The sequence below is a fragment of the Orcinus orca genome, chromosome 6 (assembly GCF_937001465.1).
Source record: "Orcinus orca chromosome 6, mOrcOrc1.1, whole genome shotgun sequence".
In the NCBI taxonomy this organism is placed as follows: domain Eukaryota; kingdom Metazoa; phylum Chordata; class Mammalia; order Artiodactyla; family Delphinidae; genus Orcinus; species Orcinus orca.
Genome location: NC_064564.1, coordinates 67,400,264 through 67,422,421, shown reverse-complemented (window position 1 = coordinate 67,422,421; position 22,158 = coordinate 67,400,264). Strand labels below are relative to the sequence as shown.

Below are 22,158 nucleotides of genomic sequence, written 5' to 3'. Positions count from 1 at the left end.
TTCGACTATAATCTCATCAAATATTTTCTCAGACCCTTTCTTTTTCTCTTCTTCTTCTGGGACTCATATAATTTGAATGTTGGTGCGTTTAATGTTGTCCCAGAGGTCTCTGTGACTGTCCTCAATTCTTTTCATTCATTTTTCTTTATTCTTCTCCCTGGCAGTTACGTCCACCATTTTATCTTCTAGCTCACTTATCCATTCTTCTGCCTCAGTTATTCTGTTATTGATTCCTTCTAGAGTATTTTTGATTTCAGTAATTGTGTTGTTTATCACTGTTTGTTTGCTCTTTACTTCTTCTAGATCCTTGTTAAATATTTCTTGTATTTTCTCCATTCTATTTCTGAATTTTGGATCGTCTTTACTCTGAATTATTTTTCAGGTAGGTTGCCCATTTCGTCTTCATTTATTTGGTCTTGTAGGTTTTTACCTTGCTTCTTCATCTGTAATACATTTTGTTGTCTTTTTTTTTTTTTTTTTTTTTTGATGGGTGGTGCTATATTCTTGTCTTACTGCTTGTTTGGCCTAAGACATCCAGCACTGGAAGTTGCAGGCTTTGGATACAGCCGGGTCTTGGTGCTGAGATGAGGACCACTGGGTGGCTTCACTCTGATAGATATTCCATGGGGTCTGAGGTTCTCTGTTAGTCCAGCAGTTTGGACTCTGAGCTCCCATCACAGGAGCTCAGGCCTGACCTTTGGCCTGGAAACCAAGATCCCACAAGTTTCGTAGTGTGGTTAAAAAAAAAAAAAAAAAGAATAAAGAAAGAAAGAAAGAATAAAAAAGGAGCAGTACAATATCAAAGAATAAAAAACAAAATAAATTCAAAAAGATAAGAAATATATTAGGAAAAATAAAACTATAATTGAAACAACTGCAACAAGGTAAAATAAAACCAGAACACATAAAATAAAAAAGGGGAGGGGGGTGGGACAAGCCAAAAGGAGAGAATAACAAAGTATAAAGAATAAAATGAGAAAAATAGAAGATTAGGAAAAATAAAAATATAAAACAATCAACAACAATGAATCAACAAGGTAAAACAGAACCCCAATCTAAAAGAGAAAAAAAGAAAAAAAAAATCCTTGCCTATGGGGGCAGAGTTTAGGTGGGGGTGGAACTTAGGCAGGGGTGGGGTTTAGGGTGGGGCAGGACCTAGGCGAGGTGACGTTCAAGCATGGGGCGGGCCCTCTGCTTAGGACCTGTGTGGAAGGCGAGAAGCAGCACATGGAGAGGAGGGCCTCTGGAATGTGGAGTTCTGGAGTTTGGAGGTAGGGCCCTGTGTGAGGGTGTGTGGGTGGGGTTTAGGTCCAGCGCGTTGGAGGGGATCTCAGAGTGTAGAGGTGGGGCCCTGGGTGGGGTGTAGGGGTGGAGCTTGTGTTCTGCGCAGCAGGAGGGATGCTCCGAGGGCAGAGGGTTAGGCCCAGGACCCCAACAAGCTCCCCAGTGCCTATGTGGACAGGAAAAGCACTGGTCGTGTTCCCTTCCATTCCTCCACGCACTGCCCCCACCGTCTCCCCCACGGTCTCCCCTGTCCCCGCTGGACCCCTAACCATGGGTGGTCCCGCTGGGTGTAGGAACTCCTCCCTTCCCCCAGCTGCCCATCAGGGGTGCCAGTCCCATAGTCCAGCCTTTACTTCTGCTCCCCCTTCCTTCCCTCCCACTCCCTCAGGACCTGCAGGGCTGGAGGGGACCTGGGTGGGCAGAGGATCAGGCCTAGGATGTCAGCAGGTTCCTGGGTACCCAAGTGGGCAGGGGAAACCTGGCCACACTCCATTTTGATCCTCTGCCCTCCCAATGGTTCCCCAATTTCCCCCTTGGGGCGTGGGATCCCTTCCCCTCCCCCAGCCGCCCCTCAGGGGCGCCAGTCCTGTCCTGCCTCCACTTATTCTCCCCCTTCACTCCCCCCATGCCCCACATCCTACCCGGTCGCTGGGGGTTCCTCCTGTCCCCTTAGGTGCCCGTGGTCCCCCACTGGTGCCTGGTAGGTGCCCTAGTTGTGAGGAGATGCAAACTCCGCGTCCTCCTAGTAGGCCGTCTTGACTCCGCCCCTCCATAGCCATATATTTTTAAAAATGTCCTTTGATCCTATTTCATTTCAACTCATCTGACTTGGAAATTTTTGTTTGTTTTAAAATGTCTCTTCCATGATACCCACATCCAGTAGTTCACAGCATTTGCGATACCTGAAGGCAGACTTGAGAACTAGACATTGAAACAGTGAGCTCCTCAGGAAGGGGCAACCTTTGCTGGCATCGTAGAAAGGCTGACAGATCAGCCTGGCAAACAAGTCAGGGAGGGACACACCAACACATTTCACGAAACAGAAGACACCTTATTAACAATACTGAAGTAATTAATGTAGAACTTAGAGCATAAACTGAGCACTCGGAAGTATTTTCACATGTGTGTGTCTGTGGATGCGCAGAGTCAGATTGGTCGCAACTAAGAACTGGACGGTTCCTGCTGTGATTCGGAAGAACAATCAGTATGTTCTTGCTGCGGGGTCTTCAGCAGGGCTCTTTTTCATATACTAAATATGATAATATTGCCACTTTATACTTTTTACAACCCACTCCTCTTCTTTACCCCTCATCAAAGTCCTATCTCCCTAATGGAAGGAAAAAAGAGCTTCATGTCCTGCCATGGCTCAGTGCGGTCAGTGAAAAGTTCAGATTTGTTCCTTCACTGCACCTAAGTGTGCACAATAGTTTCCCCCTAGAATTCTTTCCGCTACAGCTGTCTGAATCCATACCTTGTGAGAGGTTTTGTCTTCGCTGAAGTCCAAGGTGAAGCAGTTTCATGCTGAGCATTATAGCAGCAGCACTTGAAGCTTCCAAAGTGTTTATTCTTCGGTCAGCACGTCTTCTAGTTTTATAAACCACGCATCTCACCAAAGTCTCTGCAAACCAACTTCTCTGGCAGCACACCTGAGCACAGCAGACCTTCGCTAGGGATCCAAAATTTTTAAATTTTGTTTCAAAACATTTTGGCACAGGATAAGCAGCTGAGCTAGATCCAGCGATAAGCCATATTGATTTTTTAAATTCTTTTTAGTTTTATTTTTGTGTCTTATAAAATGCACACTGTATGAATTTCTGTATGTGTATATGTACACAGACCTATCTATGCCTGTGTGTATATATATAGTGTGTATATATATATATATATATATATACACACACACACATATATATACATCCTTTTAGGTCTATCTATAGCACTTGGTTTTGTATTTTCTACTATTATTACTGTAGTACATTCACATAATTAAAGCTTTTTCTATATATATTTATTTTATTTTTGGCTGCGCTGGGTCTTCGTTGCTGTGTGCGGGCCCCCTCCAGTTGTGGCCAGCCGGGGCTACTCTTTGTTGCGGTGCGTGGGCTTCTCCTTGCGGTGGCTTCTCTTGTTGCGGAGCACAGGCTCTAGGCGCACGGGCTTCAGCAGTCGCAGCACTCAGGCTCAGTAGTTGTGGCTTGTGGGCTCCAGAGCGCAGGCTCAGTAGTTGTGGCGCACGGGCTTAGTTGCTCCATGGCATGTGGGATCTTCCTGGACCAGGGCTCGAACCCGTGTCCCCTGCATTGGCAGGCGGATTCTCAGCCACTGTGCCACGAGGGAAGCCCACATTCACATAATTAAAAGAGAAATGTTAGTGTACTTGGGGAACACATGCATAAAGTGATATTACTCATAGGTGCGCATAATCAACTTTGGAGACCATTTCTTTGAACTTTAGGGATATAAATTTCATAAACTGCATAAAAAAGAGATGTTCTCTTTTACTGTCCAGAGCAATAAAATGAATGACAACTCAAGAATGATGGGAGGCTGTCAGAAGTAAAATGCTACCAATACAATCATAAATGTTCCTGGCAGGGAAGAAAAGGGCAGTCATTGTCACACTGGTGTGGTTGCCCAGGGAGTTCTCCCAGGAGGTCAGAGTTTAAAAGAATATTTGATGATAAGGGAAGGGGAGGTCCAATCTAAGGCAGAACAAAGAGGCAGCCCCTTACTTAAAAAATAGTGTGAAAACCCTGCCATTAAGGAAGTGCTGCGGTTTGCAGAAAATACCAAGGAAAACAATTTTAAGACAAAAAAAATCTGATGAGATACAATGAGAGTAAGAAAGAGAGGAAGGGAAGAGGAAAGGGAGCTAATGTTTACTGTGGACATACGTGTTAATTACTATACTATGTTTTCTCCCTTAATATCTGCAAAATCCTAGTGAGACAATTATTATACATTCTACTTTATAGATGATGATGTAAGGAAACTGGGGTGTTAACAGAGATTCATTAACTTGCCCAAGATCACTCAAGTAGCAACCAGTATGGAAAAGAGACTGGACAGAACCGGGCTACATCCAGACTCCAAAACCTAGTCTCTTTCACTACACATCCAGACTCCAAAACCTAGTCTCTTTCACTACACAAGTCTCTTTCACTACACTACGCTGGTCTAATAAGATACAGAACTTCCTCCCTTTCTTCCTCCTGCAAAAGCACTGCATGCCCATGGTATCTCCGCATCTTCTTTCAGTTGTGCTGGGCTACATTTTTAATCATAGAGGAATCATCAGCATATGACCCCATCATTCCGGTAGTCACTCCACACCACTGCTGAATCTCTGGAATGTATTAAGTGAGGAGGGGCACCATAGAATACGACTCAGGCCCTCTTTTGTGGGAGCTCACATATAGACAAATAACAGCAACATAACAAAGGCGCCATGATGAAAGTGTAGAGGGCTGTAGGAGGGAGCCCTGGGAGTCATGAGGCAGGGGTGTGAACATGGTTTGCTTTCCTTTCTTCTTGCCTATTGGGGGAATGAAGGAAGGGAGGGTAGAAAAATATGACTGATAAGGATGAAACCCAAGATACGTTAGAAAAAAGGAGCGGGAGAAGAAGATGACTTAAATTCACTCACCTAATTACACCCTGAGATACCTTAAAATATAAATATTTGAAAGCAAATGAACGTTATCCTGGTTTGCACAAAGCAGAAAAGGCAAAGTCCAAAACTCCAGGCAGATGCTGGTTACTGCTCCTTAGCACTTTTTAAATAACTAGTCATTAAACAGGTGATGTATAAGGATTTAGGAATAAAGTGGTGACTTCCAGGAAGAACTGGGTATAAGTTAGTATTTCTCACTTTTCCTCCTAGAAGCACTCCCCAAACAAGGAGAATAGAAAGATACTGCAGACCACAGACCACATGTTCTGTAAAACTGGGAGAAAGATATATCTGCCATCTCCAACTTAGGTGTAAGGGCTGCAAAAGCACTTGAGATTGATTGTAAGCTGTATGGGAAAAAGTACAGAAGTGCAAAGAGGGGCAAGACAGTCCAGGGCCAGCACATCTCAGAAGGTACTTACACAAATACACTACCTGCAGATACATTTTCTGGAACACAAAAGCTTTATTTCTTGTAACATGATGTGCAGGAATTGGGGTGAGCAAGGCTACTGGGCAGAAATTCTCGTGGAACTGGAACATAAAGAATTATATAAAGAATCACAAGAGGAGCCATATTTGCAGGAAGCAGTATGACTCTGTAGCAGCACAGAAGGAGAGAAAGTGTGAGTTGAGAACGACAGCATGAAGACGGTCACATTTCTCCCCACCATAGGAACTTCTTTCTTGTAAATTGCTGTCCAGAAAAGTCTCACTAATTGGCTGATGAACAACCATAACATTAATACAAAGATGTTGTTAGAAAAAAAGCAGAAAAAGAGTAGAAATTTTACTAACAGCTAAAAAAACACACAGTAGATAAATGATGGCACAAATTGAAAAATGTGAGCAAATATTTTGTTACAAATTTTTAAAACTGCAATGAAGCCCTTACCTCCATGAAGGAAGTGATAATGTTTATGAAGGACAATGATGCACAAATACCGTAACTCAAGGCAGAGGAAGAGAACGATCTCAGTGTACTGATATGGAAATGTATTCGAGATGTATTGTTAAGTGAGAAAATTAAGATGTAGCAAACAGGTATAGAATGCTGCCATTTAGGTATAAAAACAGAGGGAAAAGTATTCCTACAAGTACAGTATTTTCTAACTGTATATCCAAAATGAAACTCTAAGAGAGACACAAGGAACAGTTAACGGTGTTTTCACGCTGGAGCAGGAGGAGAGGAATGAATGGGGTCTGGCACCGGGATGAAGACTTTTCACTGTAAGCCTTTTTTTTTTTTGGCGGTACGCAGGCGTCTCACCACTGTGGCCTCTCCCGTTGCGGAGCATAGGCTCCGGATGCGCAGGCTCAGCGGCCGTGGCTCACGGGCCCAGCCGCTCCGCGGCATGTGGGATCTTCCCGGACCGGGGCACGAACCCGTGTCCCCTGCATTGGCAGGCGGACTCTCAACCACTGCGCCACCAGGGAAGCCCACTGTAAGCCTTTTTGTACATTTCTGTTGTGTACAGTGTAACTATATTATCTATTAAAAAATTAAACAGCCATTTAAGGAGATAGAAAGTTATGAAAACTAGAGATATATCATAGTTTCACAAAAGAATAGTAATAGCTGTGTCCAATTACTTTCATTTCCCTTTGTGGCAGTGTTATTGGACTGGGCAATGAGGGTGAAACTAGAGGTTAAGCTCATCTGGAATCACATTCAATAAAGGTTGGTTCACATTTCCTCCGGCCTGGATGGAGGAATGTGGGCTGGATATGAGCACAGGTGGAGGCATTTTGAGCTGCTTCCAGGCCAGATCCAAAGGGTGTAGATTAGGCTATGCAACTTTTTAAAATTTCTTTTGGGGGGGGCTTTATTGAGACATAATTGAGATATAACGTTGTGTAAGTTTAAGGTAAACAGCACATTGATTTGATACTCTTACATATTCCAAAATGATTCCCACCATAGCATTAGCCAACACCTCCATCATTTCACATAATTACCATTTCTTTTTTTCTTGTGAGAACATTGAAGATCTACTCTCTTAGCAACTTTCAAGTATATAATACAGTATTATTAACTATAACCACCATGCTGTACCTTAAATACCCAGAACTTATTTGTCTTATTTCTAACATAGCTTTATATTAATTGTGGAATAGGCCTCTGAATCAATATCTTATTTATTTTATATTTTAAATTATACAGTACAGTTGACTGCCGCCCCCCTTTTTGCTGTACAGTTCTGTGAATTTGAACACATGTATAGATTTATGTAAATACTGCCACCACAATCAGGATGTTATTATTCCTTTGCAGTCACACTGTCTCCCCACCCATAACCCCTGGCAACCACTGATCTGTCTCCATCACTATAGTTTTGTCTTTTCAAGAAAGTCATACATATGGGATCATACAGTATGTAACATATTAAGACCGGCTTCTTTTGTTCAGGATAATTAGGCTATGCAAATTTTGAAGGAAGGTTTACACCCCGGGCCTCTCTCTGCTTAATACTTTTTAAATAAAAGTTTGCCTATTAAATTTGCAAATGATACAAAATGGTAGGACTAACATGCTACCCCCCAAAAATTTTTTAAGTAAGATAATCCATTGGCTCTAGTAAGGATCTAAAAACAGCATGATAAATGCATAAGCGGAATAAATACAAAAACTTGAATTGAAGCTGACAAAAATCAGCTGCATACTAGGAGAAGGGAGAAATGACTTAAAGGTCATGTAAAAATATACTTTTTGCTTTTAATAATCTAAACACTCAAGTAAAATGGCCCCTAACTTAACTTAAACTTTAAATTAACAGCAGCGTTCACTGTCGATTTGTAGCCAGCACTTGCCAGGACATGTATGCTGTCCTGTATTTAGTTTTGGAGAACTATTTTATTTTATTTTGTTTTTAAACATCTTTATTGGAGTATAATTGCTTTACAATGGTGTTAGTTTCTGCTTTATAACAAAGTGAATCAGCTATACATATACATATATCCCCATATCCCCTCCCTCTTGCGTCTCCCTCCCTCCCACCCTCCCTATTCCACCCCTCTAGGTGGTCACAAAGCACCGAGCTGATCTCCCTGTGCTATGCAGCTGCTTCCCACCAGCTATCTATTTTACATTCGGTAGTGTACATATGTCCATGCCACTCTCTCACTTCGTCCCAGCTTACCCTTCCCCTTCCCCGTGTCCTCAAGTCCATTCTCTGCATCTGCGTCTTGATTCCTGTCCTGGCTCTAGGTTCTTCAGAAACCTTTTTTTTTTTTTTAAGATTCCATATAGATGTGTTAGCATACGGTATTTGTTTTTCTCTTTCTGACTTACTTCGCTCTGTATGACAGTCTCTAGGTCCATCCACCTCACTACAAATAACTCAATTTTGTTTCTTTTTATGGCTGAGTAATATTCCATTGTGTATATGTGCCACATATTCTTTATCCATTCATCTGTCGATGGACATTTAGGTTGCTTCCATGTCCTGGCTATTGTAAATAGAGCTGCAATGAACATTGTGGTACATGACGCTTTTTGAACTATGGTTTTCTCAGGGTGTATGCCCAGTAGTGGGATTGCTGGGTCGTATGGAAGTTCTATTTTTAGTTTCTTAAGGAACCTCCATACTGTTCTCCATAGTGGCTGTATCAATTTACATTCCCACCAACAGTGCAAGAGGGTTCCCTTTTCTGGAGAACTATTTTAAAGGGGACATTGAGACCCTGCGTATTTCCAGAGGGAAGGACTTAGAATTTTAAACTATTTCAAAATCACTCTTATAGGAGGGAGGACTTGAGGATGTTAGCCTGAGGACAGGAAGACCAGGAGTATATTCGGTAAGATGCTCCTAATACTTGAACAACTGCCATTTGGAGGTTGGAACAGACCTATTTCTTTTGAATTCAGAAACATAACTAAGATCAATGAGTTGAATCTACAGGAAGTATCAATAGATCTGTGATCAACAGCAAGAATAATTTTTTAATAATTAAAGATGTCTAAAGTAGAAGAAAGTAGTCAACAGTCAATGACTATATGGAAAGTCATAATCTTGTAAGTAATTAAAGAATTATAAACCAAAACAACCAGATGCAACTTTAAACACTTATTTTGGAGTCTATTGGATTTGCAAAAGCCATAGAGACAGTTATCATCCAGTTTCAGGAGAGACGTGGAGAAAAGAGTTTGCTTATCTGTTGCTGGTATGAGTGGAAATTGGTGCAGTCACTGAGAAAGGTAGGATCTAGTAGACTGTAACATGTACCTACCCTTTGATCCAGCATTTCTATTTTTAGGCATCTCATTTAGAAATATTCATGTCACTGTGCAAGCTCTACGTTCAAGGATACTTAGTGCAGAATTTTTTGCAATGGCCAAAAAAAAAAAAAAATTGGAAGCAACCTAAATGTCAGTGAATCAGGGATTTTTAAAAAGACCTTATGGTATATCCATGTCCTTGGCTGTTCTGCACTTATGAAAAGAACAAAGCAGATCTATCTGTACAGATTTAGGACTTATTACTAAGCGAAAACTTAAGTTGCAGACTGCTAGTGTAACCTTCCTATAAAACAATAACAACTCTACAACGATGTTTTTGCTGGTACATGCACCAAAAATGACTTGAAAGATAAAGACTAAGGGCTCACATCTGGGGGATGGGGTGAGGGTGGGAGCATGGCTGGACTCTAGACACTCTTGTAGTTTTCAACTTACATGTGAACATGTTTGGTTTTTGTCATGAAAAAAATAAAGACTTTAAAAGTGGAAGGGTTGATTGGTGAGGTAGTGAGCTCTCTGTCACTGGAGTGTTTAAGCACAGGTCCAAGGAAGGGGGTGGGGGTGGGAGTGCCGGTAGGGAGGGAAGAAAGTTGGATGAGATGACCTCTGAGTACCCGTAATATCCTGAGAGTCCTTGAGCTACTCCTCTATGCCTTTCTCCACCAATTCACCCAGGAAAAGCTCCAACAAGATGAAAGAAAATAGAGCCTTCTAAAAATGAGGTAAGTCAAAGTATTCACTGCTGAGACCTCGTGAGTCCATTACCAGAGAGAAGCAGCCGGTCCTGCCTCACACACCATGAACCACCCCTGCAGTACTTTCCCCCCTGCAGTACAGATCGATTTCCCAGTACTAAATTTGGGGATGTGTGGCTAGACAGATGGAAGTAAGGCCAGGAAGCTGACGTGGGTTTTAGAGCGCTTGATAATTCAAGTCTCTGGCAAGTGCTCCCATAAGCTGATGGATTTCTTTCCTTCCTCCCTTCCTCCCTTCCTCCCTTCCTCCCTTCCTCCCTTCCTCCCTTCCTTCCTTCCTTCCTTCCTTCCTTCCTTCCTCCCTCCCTCCCTCCCTCCCTCCCTCCCTCCCTCTCCCTCTGCAGTCAGGTGGGGAACACTGCCCTTGACTTATCTTAAGCTTTTCTTCCTGGCCGTGCTCAGTGCAAGGTGGCGTGTGCCCTGCAGGCTTTGAGGCTGAGGGCATCTCAGCAAAGTCAGCCAGGCCTCTGTAAAGGCTGCTGTCCATTTCTGGTGCTGGAGTCTCAGGGGCCTGCCAGCTTCCTCTCGCTCCCACCTGTCAGCACCCAGGAAACAGGCGGGATCCGTCGGTACTCTCCTGCTTACCGTTTATTGGCCACAAACAGCACTCTCCCTGAGAGGGTCTCTCCTTCCTTGGCAAAGAGAGGAGTCTGAAGAAGGCACCGCACCTGATACCAGTGAGTCAGAGGCTCAGTGGGCGCTGTTGACAGCCAAACTGTGACCCTGTGGGGCAAGGCAAGAGTTAAAAGCCAGTTAGGCTCCAGGCCCACATTAATGGATTGAACTGGGGACAAGTGGTTTTCATTGTGTATTAACTCATGGAACACTTTTAAGATGCGAATAGCTCAATTTATTGAGCAGTTACTATGTGCTGGGTACAGTGCCAAGAGCATTATGTAATTAGCCCATTAAATCCTACAACAACCCTACGGAGTCAGGCCAGGCTTCAAACCCAGGCACTTGGTCACTGTATCAATCTGTATGGCTATGTCAAAGTTCGTTAGAAGCCTGATAACAGCAGAGTTAAATTGGGAATTGATTTGTTGGAAAAGTCTGGCAGGGTGAGAAGTCTGGAGTGTAGCCTCTTACTGTCTCATGCCCACCTGTTCAGGGGTCCTGATGGGGTTTCTGGAAGCAAGAAAAACTACAGGGGCAGATGGCCTCTACTGCCCTTCAAGCCCGGACAGTGTGTGTGTGTGTGTGTGTGTGTGTGTGTGTGTGTGTGTGCGTGTGTGTGTGTGTGTGTGTGTGTGTGTGTGTGTGTGTGTGTGTGTGTGTGTGTGTGTGTGTGTGTGTTTTCAAGTTGATGTTTTTCATTTCATATGAAGAAGTGGGGACACCCTGCTGGTGCTTTGAATGCTAGGGTCACCTGTCCTGCGATTAGGCAGTGGCCATGGGCTTGCAGGTAGTAAGGTGCACATTGAACACGGGGAAAATTGCTAGAGAGGACATTTTGCCTTGAAGATTTTCGGGGGTAATTTTATATAATTTAACTGCTAAGTAATATAAACCACCTTTATATCAAAATATATATTCAGCTGTATTACGGAGTAGAATGCAAATGTTCTACAGCTTTTTAAGACAAAGCATTTAACTTCAAAGAGATTTCCCCCTTGAAGCAGGCGGCTTCACGCTTACCTCCCTTACCCTTGCAGGAACAAATTCGTTTACTTGGGATGTTAGTGGGGGAGAGTCTGAGAAATAGATGCACAGATTCTTTGAACACACATGCTGTCTGGAATAGGAATGACTCGTACATTGTTTCCTTTCTCTCTGATTGTCAGCCCCGACAAGGCTTCCAGGGATCCCGGCCTCCCCTGAGTCCCCCAAGCCCCCTGAGCTGTATCACAGACCCAAAGACACGTCTTTCTCAGAAGATGCTATGGAGAGCCTGGATGTTTTTATAAGAAGTGGAGGAGAGTGTACTGTCAGTTTTCCTTCTGCCTGGTCGCGTGGCCCAGATCAACCCTCACTGCTAGCTGGGACACATGGAGAAGCCTGGGAAGAGAGCAGGGGTGTCAGGAGGAGAGCAGAGACTTGGGGTTCATAGGAGCAGTGCAGCCCTTAAAAGCACACCCAACACTGACAGTCAACTAGTAGGTGGTCTCTCCCCTACAACTTGCAAACCTTTCCAGTAGGGGAGAGAGGAATGCACAGAGGGGGAAGTTACCTAATGCCGCCTGCCTGATCATTGAAAAAGGATTCTAGACCGTGAAATGGAAACCTGTGAACCAACATGGGGGAAAGTATGATTTGAGATATGACTCAGACACAAGAGGTTCTATAACTAGGTGTGATGGAAACAATGCCAGGGGCTGGCCTCCCCCGTGCCCCCATCTATTGTGGAAAAGAACAGGCTGGTTGATAAAGCACTGGCCCTCTTCTGACTCCTCCAAATCCCAACACAACTGGCCTAAGAGTATTTTAGCCAGAATTGATATGGCGACTACGGAAAACTGTCTTATTTTCATTTCACTCTAAAATCTAAAAGTAACATTAACATCAGTGTTTATTTTCTGGAAACGTGGAGAAACAAATATTACGGCTGTTGAGCTTAGTTCTTTAAAACCTTTAAAGTTATGGGGACAAATAGCAGAGGATGGCATGGGAGAGAGTAGGTAAGGAAGGGGTATGATACCTACAGAGAGCCAACAAAGGCCATGTCGAACCAGAATGCCAGGCCGTGGATGAGGCCAGACTGCGCAATCTGAAACACAAACGGAATTTCTACTCTGCAAGGAAATAAAAAGAAAGAAAAAAAGAAACACTTGGAATTATTTTTGTTGTTGTTGACAGACATACTGGATACACTTGTGGGATCAGTGGGAACATTCACAGAACATTTTCTTTTTCTCTTAAGCGCTCTTGCTTTGGCAGCAAGATTCTCTTAGTGGGTGATTAATGCTTGGGTGATGCTGCACATTTGACAATGCTGCTTCTTGATGAAACTCTGCAAGGACCAGCCCACTGTGCTGCAGTGACCCAGAACTCCACAGGGCGAGTGCAGCATCCGGAGCTGGGTTGGACCACTGAACAGGAGGATGACTCAGGACATAGCTGACAACCGTCCTTCCAGAAGCCAAAACATGGGCTGTGGCAGCTCCCCTATGCAGCTGTTCAGAAGGGAAAGGCTACTCAGGCCCCTAAAAGATGAAATGGACCACAAGGGGGGAACATCAATCTCAGAAGGTCACTGTCATAGTTCATTTATTTTTCAGGGAGGCAATTTAACTTCCCACCAGGCTACAGCAAGAGTCATGCAGAAGTGGCCATCGCTGATGCCAAATGCAGAGTAAGTTGGAAGAGAAAGAATGTTGGAAAAGATACAACAAAATCTACAAGCTGGACCTGTTTTAGCTGTGGAGCTTTGGTAAGTCACTTAATTCTCTGAGCCTCAGTTTCCTCTTTTGTTGAAGAGTGGCAAAATCTCTCTTCTACTTCCCTTTCACGGTTCTTGTGTGTGTCAAGTGGGAAAAAATGTATATGAGAGTGCTCTGTAAATTTCGAAGTATTCCACAATTAAAAGATGATATTATTGGTCCACTGCTGGGGCTGTACTGCTCCAGGGAGACACATTCTAGTGAATGTGCTAGAGATTTTCAAAGGAAAATGTTATTTTTAAGATTATTTGCATTTATGGTGCCTCCAAAGGCCTAACTTCTTCTACCCTGCAGTAGTCAAGAGCATTTCTAGAGTTTTCCATTATACTTGTCACATTGAATTTGTTTGTTAATGCACTGTAATTATTTCCTCCCACTTTTGTAATTCCCCTAAACAGACCATGAGCTCCTCAACGAGAGACTTAAGAAATTACTTAATGTATCTGTGCAAGCACCAGTACAGTACCCAGCACAAAGTAGAATCTTAACAAACATTTGCTGAATCAATGCAACAAATGAATGAATGACATCTCTGAAACGCCAACAAAGACATAATTTTCAAAAAATTCCCTGACTCAGGAGGCAGCTCAGAGCAGCAAATAAAGCCAATGGAAGTCAATTTTGTCTTGACCTGTGGCAGTAATCAGACTTGTTCCCAAATGCCACTTCTCTTGCTCTGAGCACACAGCAGTATTGCATTCATCCACCCTCTTGTGCTTAGGTACTGCCACGTCATTTGCTTTGACCAATTAAATGTGAACAGAAGTGAGCTGTGTCATTTCTGGGCAGAAGCTTTTATTGTCAGTGCATGCTTTGCCATGCTCTTTCTTCCTCCTCAGTAATCAGCCTTGTTACAGACAGAGGCTGCTGCACCAGCCTGATTGCTGGGGTTGGCGATGCTGCATGGAGCTAAAGCTGGTGCACATGAATAAAACAGTGTAGGGGAGAAAGGCCCCTGTGTTATCATAAGTCACTGAAGTTTGGTTTTGTTACTGCAGCACGCTCTAGCCAATCCTGACTGACAGAGCATCCTTTGTCCATCATGATCTCAAGATAGGTGATGGTTTGAGTTAGCCAGCTGTACCTTCTGAAGTCTGGCTCTTTCTTCCTCGGTAGTCCAGGCAAATTATAACCTAGCTGGGTCTTACATTTCTTACCCAGAAAAAAATACAAATATCAATCTTCTCAGGCAGAAAAAGGTAAAATACTAATGAAAGGTCATCCGAAGGGGATTCATATCACCACCTGAGAAATGAGTCTTCATTTCAGAGTCTCTTCAAGTGGAAAAAAGAGGGCAAAAACTAACACTTACTGAGGGCCCTCTTTGAAAATGAGCCAGTGCATGTAAAATTCTTAGCATGTTACCTACTATGTAGTAAGCACTCAACAAGGTGTAGCTCCTCTTCTGGTCATTATTGTGGTACTGGCCTCGGTGAGCAGTTAAAAAGCCCAGACTCTGGCCTTCTGAAAGGTTCAATACTACCTCTAACACACATATTAATTCTGTGCATTTTACATAATTCTGTGTATGCAACTTACTGTTCCACTCTGCTTCATTTCTGTCATTGGTGAAGTGGGGACAAAAATAGTACCATCTGCATAGGGTTGCTGGGAGGATCAAATGAGTCATTATGTATAAAGGGCTCAGAACAGTGTCTGGCTATGTTAGCATTAGCTACTACTATTTAATTTTTCTCATTCAATTCCTAAAGCAATCCTATGAAGGAGGCATCATTTCCCTCATTTTGCAATAAATGAAACTAGTAATTGATGGACCATTCCTGTTTGTGACTCACACCTGAAACCTCTTCCCTGTGTGAGCTGTGGAACTCTGCCCTGAAGTTTGGGGGATGGGGGGGGGGGGGTAGAGGAGATTTTAAAAATCAAGAGCAACATTGGTTGGTACCAACCTGTGGAGATCTGCCTCTTCTGCATCCATAAAGTTTACTGTGTACTTGACTGTCCGAGCCATCAAAATCCTAATGTCAAATGTGTCCTTGGGGAAAAAAACCAAAGATACCTTTCTATCAGAATAAACTGAACTCAAACAAGATTGCAGTCTAGCTTTCCTCCTGAAATTTTAAGTCAACAAGAGTTAGAATTTAGAGGGCATGAGCTTAATGAGTATGATATTAATAATACAAGCTCACAATTATTTCGTAAGCACTTTATTTAGTAAGTGCTTTACTAGGTTATATCATTTAAACCTCACCAACGACTCTGGAGCAGGCATTTGGTGGTTTTTGGACCATCCAGAATTTACCTCCTCTCGACACTACAAGAAGTTCCATAGGAATTCAGTCTACCATCAGCTCCAGGTGTGGCCTATGACCTCAGATTGGCCAACGAAGAGCATTACTTTTCCCCTGAAGACAGGAATTGGCTCACAGATGGACGCAGGACCCAAGGTAGGACAAGCAGGCTCTATCTAAACTAATTCTGGGGGTTTTGCCAAAGTTATTAGGAAAAGGCAGGCTCTCCTGTGGGACTCAGAGTTGTAAGAATCTGAAGCTGTAGCTTCTGCTGCCATCTTGCTACCATGAGGAGAGATCCTGTCTAGGAACAGAGTAAAACCAGAGGAAATGGAGATAAGTGATGAGAATAGAAAAACCAGACCATTGTGACACTGTCTGAACTCCTGCAACAGGTCCCTGAAGCAAGCTCTGTCTCCAGGCTTTGCAATATTTGAGGACCAATAATTTCATTTTAGTTTAAGCCAGTTTGAGTTGGGTTTCCTTCCACTTAAAACTGAAAGAGTTTCAGATAATGCAAACTTAAGTTGCCTAAGGTTACACAGCTAGATGGGACCACAACTGAAACCCAAATCTGTCTGACAACAAAACTCCTGTTCCAAGCTATTTATTATCCAAAGCTTCCCCTTTTATTATGCCTTGGGCCACTGGAATCAATGGGAGGATGTGAATTATTGAACAAGTATGAGGGCTGAGTATGTGCATGGGGTGAGTCAGGACAGGTGTAGAAGCAGAAGTTACTTACTGAAGGGCACACGGAAAATCTCCTTGCTTTCAACAGTATCATTCTCTGAGAATTCTCCTAATTGCTCGGGAGATCAGAGCTGGAAAACTTGAAACATAGTGCTCCAAGGAGCTCTTTCTTTGCTTCTGTGATGGCTTAGCACAGAGCCTGAGAGCACAGTGCGTCCCGGGTGCCTGAGTTAGTAAGTGAATGAATCAATAGATAAACACATGGGAAGAAAGAACACACTTACTACTATTGGCTGTCTGAAGTATTCGTCCACCGCAGCACCCTGGAGACTGGACAGGTTAACCCCATAGAAACACTGCTGGTACCTAAAACAGGTAGCACGAAAAATCAGCATGTATCTGTCCTGCGTACCCAAGACCCACAGAGCTGTGATGCACTGCGAGGCTGCCTCACTGGTCCTCTAAGTTAGCCCTGGAGCAAGTGTGAGAAAGTGTGAAGGGCAAGGGGTAGATTAGAGGAAGAAACCTCTCTAGAGAATCTGCACTTGAACTGGGGTGGGGAGAGAAGGGAGGAGGTAGCTGAGATGGAGGAAATTACTTGTGGGGAGAATACTGACAGGGATATTTGGGGGCAGGAAGCCCTTAGGGTCCCCACCCTTGACCTCACACCACAAGGTGGCTGCCTGCTCCAGGACATGCCTTCCATGTCGCGAAATACAATTCCTTGGCCCTCTCATTATCTCAACCCAGAGCACAACTTGAGATCTCCAAAGCCTCTTGATACTCCCCCAACTGTTTTAGGAAACAGATTTCCCCTTTCTGTTCTTCCATAGCCACTGGCCTGCACCTTGCTGGCATTTGCCATGGTGGCCAACACCACTTAGAGTCACAAGTCAGTGACAGCTGTGTCTGGTGGTGAACTGGAGCTGACTCATCACTGGGCACATTTCCTCCCAATTCTGTGGTCAGGGACATCTGGACCACAGAAATGGACAAATTCTACAAGTGCTTCCTCCCCTCACTGAGCCAGATGTGAAGCGTCCACCGGCACATGACTGGTGCCTGGAGCACGGCAAGAACTCCCTGCCAGCTTGGCTAATGGTCTTGGCTCTCTACAGAGATCTAGGGTGTGCATTAAGAGTGGCTTTGTTCACACTCTGCCACTGACTGACTGTGTGCAGTGGGCAAGTCACCTGAACTCTGTGCTTCCGTTTCCGTATCTCTAAAATGGGAATAATTATAAGCTGACTTTGTAGGGTTTCAGTAAGGGTTAAATGAGTTACTATAAGTAAAGCACTTTAAGCAGTGCTGTGCATTTCGTTACTACTACATAAGTGTTGGCTATTATTCTCTGAACTTCACCTTCTCAGATCAGCACTGTGCACTAGGGCGGTGCTTCCCAGTGTGACTGCGCCATGGGACTACTTGGAGAGCTTGTTAAAAATTCCAATTCCCAGGCCCAACTCCAGAAAGGCTTGGGGCCCTTATCACTAGAGGCTGACGGCCTTTATCCCTAGATTGAAAAGAGTTTTCCCTACTAAGGGTGTGTGTGCACATGCTGTATATAGCCTGTGAATCAAATGGAAATTCAATTCATCAGTGTCTATCCTCCCACACCCCTACACCTGCTGACCTGCAGGGAAAAGAGAGAAAAAAGACACAGAATAATCATAAAAACTGGGGGCGTGCAGTTAGATTTTCAGTCAAAGTAAGGCTCTTAATCAGGAGGCGATGCCTCAGAGGCCCTCACGAGAGGCAGGGAGGCCTAATATTGTTAAGTCAACAGCTAATCGCCAACCTGCAAGCAAAACCCCATCCCCCAGAGCCTCTTACAGATCCTGAAGGGCTTATACCATTTCTCACCTCTGAGCCTTTGCCTATTTTCCCTCCTGCCTAGAATGCTCCTTTCCTTCTATTGCCCTATTAATTCCTACTCAATCTTTGTGACTCAGCTCAAATATTTCCATTTGAAAATGTAAAACCTGGTATTACAATTAAATATTCAAGTTTTAGGCACTTAAAAGCAGAAGTTATTCTTTTTCTTTCAGTGTATATTTAGCACTTAGCATGAAGCCTTGAATACGGTTAGGGCTAAAGATATCTACGTATCTATCTATGCATTTAATGAATGAACGGAGAACTTGGTGTCCTAAATGGCCCTGTGTGTGGGCACTGGTGCCAATAAGGAAAATGGGGAAACAGAAAATCATTCGCCAAAGTTTCTTTGGCTTCATCTCTTGTTTCCTAATCTCCTTCCATCAAGGGCCAGAGCCAGGCTGTCCACAGGTAAAGCCAGACTGCTGTACATCACTTTATAAGTACACATTTTGAAAACAAGACTCCTATAATCCTAGAAAATGTTTGGAAACAGAACACTGTAAGTTTAGACGATCTTTTCAGTATTTAGAAAGAGAATGGAAGTTTTCTTGGGGAAGTAAGTCATTATCACAAAATTTTTTATTGGAGGGAAGGGGGGAGAGAGAGGGAAGGGGAAGAGAGGAGAGGGGTGGGAGGGAAGAAGGGGTGAAGACAGGCAAGGGGAGAGGAGTGGAGGGTCAGACAGAGACAGAGAACTTCCCAGAAAGCCCAGAAGGACTCAACCTTGACTGTCCTTGAGAATCCCCTAGAAAGCTTTTAAAAAGTGCTGATGCCTGGACTGTATCCCCCAAGTTGTGATTTATATGATCTGGGGGTGCGGCCCTAGCACTTGTTTCCAAAGCTCAACAGGTGATTCTAATGCACGATCAGGGTTGAAGACGACTAAGTTAGCTGTTCTAGAATCCTGGCCAAGTAGGTGAAAGAGAAAATCCCAAAGGCAAAGACAGCCCTCCACCTGGCAGTGGCGGAGGCTGGGAACTGCTCTCTATTCTCTGTGTACTAGAGTCTTTGCATTCAACCTCAGCTCTGAGAGGGGCCCAGGATGTGCCATTCCCTTTGTGTGTTCACTGCCAATTAAAACCCAGCAGCCAAGATCAGTGTGGTGCAAACGGGCACCATTCCTGGGGCAGACGGAGAGCTGTAGGCAAAGAGCCCACTGCCTGGGTTTTAAAAACTTTCTGGCTGGACCATACTTCCATTTCTTAGAAATCTCAAATCTCCTTCTGAAATGCATCATAAAATAATGAAAGCAGATGGGAGGTGGCACCTTTCTGGGTTTCCTAAGATACACTGCTGGGGGATGGATCAGGAAACGAATCTGTCGACTTGGAAGCTGGGGATAAGTTCCATTGTTCTCATCGTATGTGGGTTTTATTTTCCAAGTTAGCTTATGGCCTCTTTATGAGCGCATAAGGAGGAGTCTACATGCATGTTTTTCTCTTGACTTCAAATTTCAAGTGTACCTCCCTCTTCCTCTCCTCCTTCTCCACCGTAAGACATGCAACATCTGAAAAATCCTGCAAATACAGTCCAGAAGGAAAACAATCTTACATTAGCTACACCTAAACACACCCAGAGTACAGCAAAAGAGGCCACCCATTTACCATCCCATCAGCCTCTCCATGGTCTCCATGCAGAGCCGAGCTTGGAGAAGCATCCAGGGGAATCCTCCCTCTTGGGTCTCTTTTGTTTTTGTCTCTCCTCTAGCTCACCTTGGTCTTTTGTCCTTGTCTCTCCTCTAGCTCACCTTGGTCTTTTGTCCTTCCTCCTCCCACAGTGTCCTGGATCTGTCTTAGAAGGATGGTGGTACTGCCCGAGGTTCTCTTGCAGAAGTTAACAGTGGGGGGTTTCTCTAACACACACACTCCTTTGTCTTGCTAATATGAACCCACACTCTCGTAGCATAACTCAGATGTTTGACTGTAATAAAAATCTTTCAGAAACTAACACAACATTGTACATCAACTAGACTCCAATAAAAAATTTTTTTTTAAATCTTTGCTTCCTCATTCTATCCTAACAAAAAAATTCACTCATCCCCATTAAATACTTCCTTCCTTTAAAAAGGCCAAAAAAAGAGAGAGAGAAGGAAGAAAAGTTAAGGGAGGAAGGAAAATCCTATTCTGCTGTTTGACAATTAAGCAACTTTTGGGTATCTTAATGGAATATGTTCTACCAGAATTAACAACCAGTGATATGCCAACCTAAGGAGAGACATATATAACCCTAAGAACTAGGAAACAGAAACAAGGATCCAAAAACGTCGCCTAAGCCGCACATGATGCTGAGGATGCAGCGTAAGAGGGTTGCTGGAATGGCCTGCTGCGAATGCCTGGTAGGAGAAGGATGCATGCCTAGAAACAAATTGCAACTTTGTTTTATTTCTTATACATTCCTTTTATATAGCAGGACTTGAAGCTTGGCTCTTTTTGACAATTTTCTGCATCAACAGCATGCAGACATACCATTCTGTAAAGCGGTATCTATAAAGATGCTCAGCGCATTATGTCTCTGGTTTTGCTGGCTTAAACCCTAGCAAAGTGGCTTATATTTTACATGGGCTATATTTATATGCTTTTTGTATTTGTAAAAATAGGGTTTTTTTAGTATAAAGGAGAAAGGGAAATGCGTGCACAGGCCTTAAAAGAAATCAAGCTTCAGACTGCCTCTTTCATTAAGAAAGGGAAAGCCTGGGATTCTGTAAAGGAATCCATGGAGCACCCCTCGGTGTACCAACATAAATCTAGACATTACTGGCTTGTATAAGAATTGGACCTATGGAAATGGATCAGAAGAAAAAGTGGATCAGTCAAGACAACTATGGTGGACACCTTTTGTTTATTCTACCCAGCAAAGAGTTGCTCTTCTTCTGATTATGGCACCAGATTTTCTTCTGAGAGGCACTTCTTCCTCACTCTCAGTTCTTGGGGTTTGGATGGTTTGACTCTGCCCTCAGCAATAAATTCTGGCATGTAGCTGAGTTGTAGCCAATCAGAGTGTCTTATCTCTCTGGCCTTAATGATGGACTCAGGGTTAAGCATGTGACCCAAGGAAAGTCAAGTCTAAGACTTTTGTTCAAACTGTTGCAACAGAGAAGTGGACATGGAGCTATGAGTCTATAAATCTGGATTTGCTGGAAACCACATTGCTGCCATGAGGGAAGAGCCCTATCCAAGAATGGAGCTGAGCTAAGGGATACAGAGAGACCTGGACCCAATAAGTGTCTGTGCCCTGGAAGCCATTTGTGCCTGAGAAGCTGAATCTACTCAGGCTTTTCAGATACGTTAGTCAAAAATATCCTTTTTTTTAAGCCATTTTAAAATTCTTTCTTTTGTCACTTAAAACCATAAGTGCCTTAACTAAAAAGAAAACAGTTAATAAGAGTGTGCCATTATGTGTGCTATGAATATAATTCTGATGAATAGTTTTGCCTAATTCAGGGGAGTCCTAATTCTGTGAGTACAGAACTAAAGTGCTTTAGCTTAAGAGTGTATAGAACCAGGCCCAGGGATGATGAAGTGATGTCTGCTGAAGTTGAACTCTGTTTGAAAATGGAGAGCTCTGATGCGAGAGGATCCAGAAACTGCAATAGTGTATCCCTGACTACACAGATCTGGATGTGTATGGGCCTAGTGGCAGAATACTATGAAAGAGCTATGAGTTTGACATAGGTTACAAAAAAGATGAATACAGAAATTGAGGCTTATTTCATGAGCAAAAGCCTGGTGAGTTCAAGAGCTGCAGACATAAAAGAGAATCAGAGGAAATATTAAGAAGAAATACTGGGTAGCTGAACGAAGGTTATAGTCCCAGGAATCACTGAATGTAAATGAAGTAAGGACAGTGGCATATGAAAGTCCAAACACAATTGTGTTGGTAGTATTCCTGCAAAAGTTCTCTGTGATACTTTGTGCATACACTTGACTTCCGACAAAAATTTGGTTGTATCTCACGGTAATTTGAAATGTTCTTATTTGGTCCATATGGTATTCCTAAGAACCAG

General features: G+C 43.4%; 1 protein-coding gene across 3 annotated transcripts in view; it reads right to left on the bottom strand.

Annotated features, from left to right (window-relative positions):
• Positions 1-22,158, bottom strand: part of LOC101269532 (histone-arginine methyltransferase CARM1-like) — a 272,045-nt gene that overhangs the window by 19,311 nt on the left and 230,576 nt on the right. For 2 of the 3 annotated variants that reach the window (XM_033417338.2, XM_033417340.2), the window contains exons 8-11: positions 16,562-16,643; positions 15,243-15,328; positions 12,595-12,684; positions 10,538-10,675 (exon numbers count right to left, since the gene is read on the bottom strand). In XM_033417338.2, the coding sequence (XP_033273229.1) occupies positions 10,538-10,675; positions 12,595-12,684; positions 15,243-15,328; positions 16,562-16,643 (396 nt within the window). The remainder of the gene's footprint in view (positions 1-10,537; positions 10,676-12,594; positions 12,685-15,242; positions 15,329-16,561; positions 16,644-22,158) is intronic. The other variant, XR_004480189.2, reaches the window with a different exon arrangement.